Source organism: Panicum virgatum, chromosome 8N (genome assembly GCF_016808335.1).
Source record: "Panicum virgatum strain AP13 chromosome 8N, P.virgatum_v5, whole genome shotgun sequence".
Classification (NCBI taxonomy): domain Eukaryota; kingdom Viridiplantae; phylum Streptophyta; class Magnoliopsida; order Poales; family Poaceae; genus Panicum; species Panicum virgatum.
Window position 1 is genome coordinate 49,107,721 of NC_053152.1, and position 9,947 is coordinate 49,117,667.

The 9,947-nt window shown below is 43.8% G+C and overlaps 1 protein-coding gene across 1 annotated transcript; it reads right to left on the reverse strand.

The window, feature by feature from the left end:
• Positions 1–8,745: 8,745 nt before the first annotated feature.
• Positions 8,746–9,635, reverse strand: LOC120685585 (CASP-like protein 4U1). The gene is made up of 2 exons (XM_039967593.1): positions 9,167–9,635; positions 8,746–9,094 (listed from the first exon to the last, which is right to left on the reverse strand). Exons 1-2 carry the CDS (start codon positions 9,440–9,442, stop codon positions 8,906–8,908), a joined length of 465 nt encoding a protein of 154 aa, XP_039823527.1. The 5' UTR covers positions 9,443–9,635; the 3' UTR covers positions 8,746–8,905.
• Positions 9,636–9,947: the final 312 nt, after the last annotated feature.

The window sequence follows — 9,947 nt, forward strand, 5'->3', positions numbered from 1 at the left end:
CTCTTCTTGGACTTCCGCATAACCCTTAGCACAAACTTTGAGCTTTTTCCCATAAAGAACCAGAAGCTCACATTGGGTCCTAACGGTGATGTCGTCAATGGGGTCCCTCGGCCTGTCGGCACCCAAATTAGGGTGCTCCATAGAAGCAACACTGCTACGACGCTGAGAAGGGGGGCTGATCTCCACATTGGCAGCTGGTTGGTACGAGCGTTGCCCAACTGCTGCCTCAAGTGACATTATCCGGTTTTCTAGGCTATAGATCTTCTCTGCCACTACTGCCTTGCTTCTACATCGGCTTCGGTAGGTTTCGAGATCTCCGGAAAAGCCATATTTCCATGGAACTACGCCCACGCCTCGGGTCCGTCCAGTGTGTTCCGCATTCCCAAGAGCGTAAGTCAGCTCGTCGTTCTCTCTGTTGGGCTGGAAGGTTCCTTCTTCGGTACGCCTCATTGCGTCCTCGAGCCTTTGGGCAGCCTCTCTTAGTACGTCGCTAGTCACAAACATTCCAGTGTCGGGGTCTAGTGTGCCTCCATGAGCATAGAAGTAATACCTTGCTCGTTTGGGCCAACTCAAGGTCTGTGGTACGATTCCTTTTACAATTAAATTATTTTCCATCTTTTCCCATTTTGGAATAGCAACCTTATAACCTCCAGGCCCAAGTCTATGGAAGTTTTTCTTTTTGCTAGCATTCATTTTGCCTTGAATCGAGGCTGCCATGCTATCAGCACTGTGCTTGTAATTCACGAATTCATTCCACCACTCTCATTGCTTCTTCCAGACTTTATCAAAATCTGGTGTGAGGCCCTTGTTGACAAAGTTTGCCACCAATTTTTTCTTGAACGAGCCGAACTGAGTTGCCATCTTCTTAAATGTCCATCCCTTTACTTTGTCAGCTTTGCCTGGGGGAAAGTTGAAGTGCAACAATACCTCTTTCCATAACAAATCTTTCTCTGAATCTGGCACGATATCTTCAGGTCGATCAGAGACTTTATTTCACTTCCAAAGCTTGTACTTTATGGGGACGGATTCCCTAACAAGATATCCCAATTGATTTACAAATGTCGTCTTAATTTGACCAGGGGCTAGTGGCTCGCCGGTTGCTTCGTTGATCTCCGTGATGGTCGTACATCCTACCATCTTCCTCTTGGAGTCACATTTCCATTTAGGCTTCGTCGATCCTGATGCCTGAAAGAATCGCAAATTTATCAAGCGGGTTGCTAGCAACTAGTGGACGTCGCGGCAGGTATGCGTAAAAAGCATGGAGCATATATAGCAGCCAGGCCACGTTTGTCGATTGGTCGGACTCAACTAGTACTAGTACTCTTTGATACCTGTGATAAATATTATTTTGCACATAGATGTAAGCCATAAACTAAAATGACAGAGTCTGTAATTTCGGAGAAAAAAATATCACTGACAAACTAAGGTGCTTATCAGCATGCTATCAGCGTGCTATCTATTTTCACTAGTTTTAACATAGAATGTTATAGTGTGGCTTATGTGCAAGATATTGTTTGCTGACCAGAAAAAAAAATCATCTAAAACATTTCTCAGTCCTTCAGTAAAACACTGACCATGCATCCTTTGCTGTTCCACTTGATGAAGCATTGCAAAGATGCAGCGATGGCTCAGATAGTCAAATGGTGGTTTACAAAAATCATGATCCCTTCAAATCTTTACAAAGGTATTCTCATGTTATGCTGATGCAATGAAGTCTTGGAGAATATTGTACAAAGGTCAAGGAGCTACTATAGAGTACTACATAAACACAAAACCTCTAATCAAAGCCCATGGCTGCCTAAAACATTGGTAATGTGGTCTCCCTGTGCCAATTGATGGGCACCACACCAACAAATTTCCATACTGCTATGACTTGCAAGCACCGCTGCTAAAGAAGTTTCTCTACACAAATCAATGAGTAGGCGTCATCATGACATTGTGCTAAGAAAATATCAGCTTATGCTCATACATTTAGCAATTGTTGACAATATGTTTGTTCTGAGATTATATCAGAGCCCAAGAATAAAACGCGGTTGCAAACTGGTTTTGGACCGAACCATTCCCAGGTTGAAGTCTGAGTGAGCTGATATGCACCATAGTTTCCACAATCAGTGAGTGTACTTCAATAACAAAGACAGCATTCCAGTACACAGCAGTAAGGTAGATACTTTGAACTATTGGAAAGAGAGAAGTACAGCTCTGCATAGCCTCTGCTAGAAGATGCTAAATTGCTAATACACTAAGTATGAATATGTTCAAATAAATTGAGATTATTTTTAATAACATATGGATTTAATTTCACACAAGTTTCAGTTAAAACTACACGTGTGATCATGCAAGTATAAATATGTGAATTGACTATTTTCCCTAAATATTTAGTGGACACAATAGTTATGCTCCCCAACCACAAACCAGGTAAGAAGAAAGGATCAGTACCAGGGCAAAAATTTAACTTGTATTAGCGTTAATTGTTCAGTGCTTTGGGAAAGGATCAGAATTTGGTTTGCAGAAAGCTATAGATGTCACTTTTGAATTTAAAGGGAGGTGACACATCGAGCCATTGAACACTTGATTGGGATCGGACTATTATTCAGATGAGGAGGGGACCTTGGCCGGGACGTCGATGGGGACGAGGAGGGGTGGCAGCGCGGACTGGACTGGACGAGGTCGAGGAGGCGCGTGGCCGCAGGGCCTGGACGACGACGAGGTGCACGGCGGCGCGGGGGCAGCTGGGCTGCCGGGCACGGTGGCGACGAGGCCGGGGTGCCGGCGCGGAGGGGGGGCGCGGGGACGACCTCGCGGAGCCGGGGCGGCGGGGGCAGGCGTCGGGTCGGGGAGGCCGCCGGGGACGAGGTGCCGGGACGCGAGGAACCGGGGCGGCGCGGGCGCGCAAGGACGAGGACGACGGCACGCGAGGTCGGGGAAGCGGCCGGGGCGGCGGCGAGGACGAGCCGAGGGCGGCGGCGAGGATGAGCCGAGGGCGGCGGCGGCGCTCCACGTCGATCTGAAGAAATAACTAAGTGTGGGTGCCGGACCTCTGTTTTGGGGGCAAAGCAACACGTTAGTGCCGGCTGACCTTTCCAGCCGGCACTAACCTGACCCCGTGACGTCAGATGGTGTAGTTTAGTGCCGGCTGGAAATATTAGCCGGCACTAACGTGCTGCAGTTAGTGCCGGCTAGATTTACTAGCCGGCACTAACATGTTCCAATCTGGCGCCAAACCAAATTTGCCCGCGCCGATTCCATTTTACCCTAATTTTTTAATATTTACAATAATATAACAAAAACCTATTCATAATAGGCTTAATAATTACAATAATATAACAAAAAATGATATATTTAATTTTTTTAGCATATTGTTAATTATATCTACACACTAATAATAGTAATCGAAGTAATTTAACGAATATGCAACCATTATCAATTATGTGTAGCTTATAGGGTTTATACGTGAATATGTTTCTTTAATTCGTAATAAATCGAAAAAATTTCATTTTGATCCATGCAAAAATATTCAAAAAGCTTTTCAATAGTAGCCTATACAATGATGTAATCAATTCGCATATTACTTGATTATTTGTTTGTAATTTAATGTTTCAATTTTTCTAGTAATGCAAAATTAGGTAGCGTAAAAAATATTTCTACCATGCAAAAATATAATATTATATGAACATGATATTGTGTCATAATTGGACAAATAGTATTGAGAATTGAGATAAATACGATGCGGTGCGTTACATTACATCACTGATTCAGAGAATTCAATTAATATATAAATTATATAAAACTACTACTCATTTTCATTATCTACTGGTACATTGATAATCTTCTTTTTGACGAAAGTGCCTTGAGCGTGATCACGGCGTAAGTAAGGTGTGTCCTCTTTGGATAAGAGGATGCTAGGGTCAATGTCAACTGAGAATGGAGGAAGGTCATCAATCTGGTCATAATCTTCCGAATTGTTCGAAATATCCTCAACTCCAACAACTTTTCTTTTTCCTGGAAGAACTATGTGTCGTTTCGGCTCATTTCCAGCCTTGTCTGCTTCAGGCGTCTTATCCGACTTCTTCTTCGGTTTGCTCGACATGTCCTTGACATAGACCACTTGTGTCACATCTTTGGCTAGAACGAATGGTTCATCTTTATATCCAATCTTTTTAAAATCGACTATGGTCATCCCATACCGGTCATTCGTTACGCCTCCTCCAGCCACCCATTCGCAACGAAACAGAGGGACAACTATGGGTCCATATTCAAGTTCCCATATCTCCTCTATGACACCATAGTAGTTGTTCTTTTCTCCATTACTGTTTACTATACACATACGGACACCACTGTTTTGGTTGGTTCTTTTTTTGTCTTGAGCTCTCATGTAAAATGTATACCCATTGATTTCGTACCCTTGGTATTGCTGGACGGTGATTGATGGTCCCCTAGCCAGCCATTGAAGTTCCTGATCAACTGTGTTGTTGCCCAATAATTTTCGTCTGAACCAGCCGTCAAAATTTTTTATATGTTGGCGTGTAATCCAAGCAAGATTCTTCTGTGGATTTTCAGACCGTATAATATTCATGTGCTCGTCAATATATGGAGCCACCTTGGATGAATTCTAAAGAACCATGAAGTTCGCTTGGCTAAATTCACTACAAGGGATGTTCACATTACATTTCTTTCCTAGTGTGCCTTTTCCCTTTAGTCGCCCCTCATGGTGTGACACGGGGAGCCCAATCGGATTGAGATCAGGAAGATAGTCAACACAAAACTCAATGACCTCCTCTGTTCCATAGCCCTTAGCAATGCATCCTTCTGAACGAGAACGTTTACGCACGTACTTCTTCAATACTGCCATGAACCTCTCGAAAGGGAACATATTGTGTAGAAAAACAGGACCCAGGATAGTTATTTGTCACAATATGAACTAGAAGGTGTGTCATAATGTTGAAAAAGGAAGGTGGGAAGACCATCTCGAAGCTGACAAGACATTCGACAATATCTTTCTGCAGTTTTATTAGATTATTTGGGTTAATTGCTTTCTGCGAAATTTCATTCATGAACGCACAAAGTTTTACAACTGCTAATCTCACATTTTCTGGTAGAACACCCCTCAGTATAACCGGAAGTAATTGTGTCATCAGGACGTGGCAGTCATGGGACTTCAAGTTTTGGATTTTCTTCTCTTTCACATTTATTATGCCCTGTATATTTGAGGAGTACCCAGACGGGACCTTGATACTGTTCAAGCAATCGAACATACTTTCCTTCTCCTCTTTGCTCAGATTATAGCTGGCAGGTTTTAAATAGTTGCATCCTTTGTCTCTCTTCTCGGGTTGCAAGCCTTGTCGTCCAGCTAGCTGCTGCATGTCGCGCCTTGCTTCCAATGTGTCTTTTGACTTACCATACACTCCCAAGAAGCCTAATACGTTCACGCAAAGATTTTTCGACAGATGCATCACATCAATTGCGTTGCGAACCTGTAAGACTTGCCAATAAGGTAGGTTCCACAATATAGACTTTTTCTTCCACATTGGAACATGTCCCTGGTCATCCTTGGGAACAGGTTGGCTACCGGGACCCTTTCCAAATACTACCTTCACATCCTTGATCATCGAGAACACACGCTTTCCATTACGGAACAGAGGCTTAGGACGAGTTTCCGGCTCTCCTTTGAAATGCTTCCCTTCGGTTCTTAAGGGGTGATCGGTAGGAAGGAATCGGCGATGGCCCATGTACACGCACTTCTTACAGTGTTTCAAATAAATGCTATCGGTTTCATCATAACAGTGGGTGCAGGCCATGTATCCCATGTTCGACTGTCCCGAAAGTTTTGCAAGCGCAGGCCAATCATTGATGCATACAAAAAGTAAAGCTCGGAGGTTGAAGGACTCCTGTTTATACGCATCCCATACACGTACACCTTCTTCTTTCCAGAGCAGTAAGAGATCATCCATCAAGGGTTGCAGGAACACATCAATATCGTTGCCAGGTTCTTTTGGCCCTTCTATAAGCACCGGCATCATGATGAACTTACGCTTCAGGCACAACCAAGGAGGAAGGTTGAACATACATAGGGTCACGGGCCATGTACTATGAGCGCTGCCAAACTCACCGTACGGATTCATTCCATCCGCACTTAGAGCAAATCTTATATTCCTTGGGTCGTTGTCAAATTGAGGATACTCTCGGTTCAGGTTTCTCCACTGGGACCCATCTGCTGGGTGTCTGATCATGTGATCCTCCTTACGGTCTTCTTTGTGCCACCGCATCAACTTGGTGTTATCCTTGTTTTTGAAAAAGCGCTTCAGACGTGGTATTATAGGGAAGTACCACACCAACTTTGCGGGAACTCTCTTCTTTACCGGCTGCCCATCAACATCACCTGGATCATCTCGCCTGATCTTATACCGCAATGAGCTGCAAACAGGACAAGCTTCCAAGTTCTCGTATTCGCTGCAATACAGGATGCAGTCGTTAGGACATGCGTGAATCTTCTGCACGTCTAATCCAAGAGGGCAAACCATCTTTTTAGCTTCGTATGTTGTTGACGGCAGTTCATTACCCTCAGAAAGCATGTTCTTTACAATCTTTAATAGCTCACCAAATCCCTTATCGGTTACACCATTAGTTGCCTTCCATTTCAGCATCTCCAGCGTGGTACCCAACTTCTTTTGCTCCGGTTTGCAATTAGGGAACAACGGCCTTTTGTGATCCTCCAACATCTTCTCGAACTTTAATGCCTCCTTCATAGTCTCACTGTCTTTCTGTGCATCAAGCAACGCCTGACCTAGCTCGTCAGGTGGCCCCTCTTGTGCAACATTTGCTTCACCCTCGTCCATTGGTTCATCTTGAAAGCCACCTGCTTCATGAACCCATGCCCAATCTGGAAGATTGTTATCACCATCGTCATCTTCTTCATTATCTTCCATCATAACTCCAACTTCGCCGTGCTTAGTCCAAAGGCTATAGTTACTCATGAAACCATTCAAGGCCAGGTGATTCCATAGAGTATCTCTTTTTCGGAATTCCTTTTTATTTTCGCAAACACTGCATGGACAACACATTAAACCCTTTGGCGACCTATTTGCCATTGCCGCCTTGAGAAAAGAATCTAAACCCTGAATCCACGCCGAGGTGCTCCGGCTTCCGTGCATCCATTGCCGGTCCATCTGTACAAATTAAAAAAAAATCATGCTCATTATCCCTAAAAACAGGTTACTATGATGTAATTCAAAAAAAATGTAAATGTGTCATAGACCACCTATCTAGTAAATTTAAACTAAATAGCAAAATAAATTGGCACAATAACATATACACATGTCACCATGAAATAATCCAAAAAAACTCATTCTAAATGTGTGATAGTCAAACTATATAGTAATCATTCTCTAAAAAGCAACAAATCAATTCTACCTTGCTCAATTTAATGAACAAATTAATAAATCATGCTCATTTTTCCTCATCCTTAAAATCCTTAAAATTTTGCATAATAACATATACACATGTCCCCGTGAAATAATTCAAAAAAATTACTCTAACTGTGTCATAGTCAAACTATTTAGAAAACCTTCTCTAAAAAGTAACAAATCGATTCTATTTTACTCAAATTAATGAATAAATTGGAAAATTATGCTCATTTTTCCTCAACTTTAAAATCATTATTTTCTTTATCTAGAAAGCATGAAACAAAGAATAAACACCGTGAAAGAAGAGTGGAAGAAGCTACTAACCTTTGGTGCACTTGGATGGGTGAAATCCTCACAAATCCTCACGCCTTGAGAGAGAGGAGGAGCTCGGCCAAATGAAATGGTCGGGCTGGGGAAGAATGAGTGCCTGGCTTATACGGGGCAAGTTAGTGCCGGTTGGTGGCTTTAGCCGGCACTAAGTGTGGACGTTTAGTGCCGGCTAGAACTACCAGCCGGCACTAACATGCAATTGACCAAGTTAGTGCCGGTTAGAATTCCCAGCCGGCACTAACGTGTCTTTTGACCGTTGTGGCAGACGGGCTGACCGTTGGGGGATGGCACGTTAGTGCCGGCTGGAGTTTCTAGCCGGCACTAACGTGCCCGCTTTGTACGGTTCATGCACGTTAGTGCCAGCTCCTATTTGACCGGCACTAACATGCTGGTACCAATGTACCATTCTGCAACAGTCCTTCGCCTTTCAAGCGTCAGACAAAACCGTACCAAGTCGCAGCTGTTGGTCGTAAATTCATGCCTACGCTTTTATGGTGCACGACTGGACCTGAGCCTCTAGTCATCGTTCGTCCGTCCCCAATTCCCATCTCCTGTTCCAATGTTTTCATTCTTCCCATGTGATCACTACCACAAGGTGGTTGCAAAAATGGCGAGCTAGGAATAATAAGTAGTACCACCAGTAGCATGTTACAAGTTTTAGGGCCTTAAAAATGTATTTTGAAAGTTTAGAGACTCAGATGGCATTCTTAGACAAGTTCAAGGATGTTTAAAGAGTTTGAAGACATAGATGGTACACTGGGACAAGATTGGATAATAATAAGGTAGAACTAATGAAGGATTTCTTCCTTGCTTTATTATTAGGTAGAGATTTTGTTAGATATTATAACTATACTTTAATAAAAACAGTGGTCAAAGTTGAATACTGAAGACCGAAAAAGTTAACAGCATCCTATATTTAAGAACAGAGAGAGTACTGCTAAGTTATAACTTGATAGGTACAATAAAATAAAATAATATCTAGTACTAAATTCTGGTACCTCGCTCCTGTGCCAAATTATTAATTTGGTAGTTGGTACCAACGTACCAAGATTTGATATCTTTTATTCATTGTGTTTCCGACTAACTCACACCAATATGTACTGGTATAACATATACAAGAAAATGTTAGGAATAGTAATCCACAGTCCACAGTCTCAATGTATCGTCAGTCAAATTCAGATCCTGCTGAAGAGATTAGCCATGGAGATGAGCGAGTGCGCCGCCAGCGCAAGGAATCCAAGGAACGAGAACCACACCGCGGCGTTGATGTTGCGCCTGAACCGGTCCATGGCAAACCCGTTCGCCCGCAGATGGTTGCGAGATGCGGCCGCTGACGACGCAGACATCAGGAGATATGCCAGGACCTGCAGCGAAACCAAACCAATAAGCCACGGCGCCCGCGAATTTCGCTGGTAGAATGTGCTAGCTAGGCTTGCCTGATCGAGGACAAGGCTGATGCAGTAGCATGAGGTGCTCCACAGCCACGGTGAGATCAGACGGCGGGTTTCCACGAAAGCTTGCGCGATGGAGTAGAAGCTGACGATCACATTCACTCCGACGGTGTACCTGCCATGGTGCGTTTGAGGCGAAAGAATTAGCTTGCTACATAAAACATGATAGGAGGAGAAGCTTCGCGGGAAACTCTTTTCAGTTTGTGCTGAATTTAAAGCAGGAAATGTAGTACAGCATTTGGTGGCAGAATCTAGCCGCATGGCATCTGACCTGTGCAATCTGAAAGACAAGGCAAACCTGCAAACCGCAGCCGGTAAAGTTCCTTGTGGTGGAACTTGCCCACCCAGTGGCGAATCTAGTCTCAATATTTAGAGGGGGCTCATATCTACTATTTTCTTCTTCCTCCTCTTCTCTTCTTCTTCCTCCCCTCTTCTTCTTCATTGTTTCATGCCAAAATTGAAGGGAGGGGGGGGGGGGTTAGAGGGGTATCTATGGATCTTGGGGAGGTAGGGGGGCTTAATCCCTCCTAGCCCCCCCTTTAGATCCGTCCCTGTGCCCACCTGGGTTTGAGACCTCAAATTGGCCCGGATGCTCGCATTTTTCTAGATTTATGCTAGGATTTAATCGGCGCTAGTCTTTTAGTGGTAGGTGACGTGCCCGTCTACAGCATCAATCTCACATCTGCCGACTCAGTCTCACAGAGATGTTCATAAGGTTGCGTGTGTGTATTTATAAGGGTGAGTGTGCATGCATGTACATGTCGTA

What these genes read in the sequence shown, in the direction of transcription:
- LOC120685585 (XM_039967593.1), bottom strand. Translation starts at nt 9,442, where the DNA reads ATGCGGCTAGATTCTGCCACCAAATGCTGTACTACATTTCCTGCTTTA. An exon ending in TCAGCCTTGTCCTCGATCAG is followed by an intron (nt 9,095 to 9,166) that starts GCAAGCCTAGCT and finishes GTTTCGCTGCAG; the next exon opens with GTCCTGGCATATCTCCTGAT.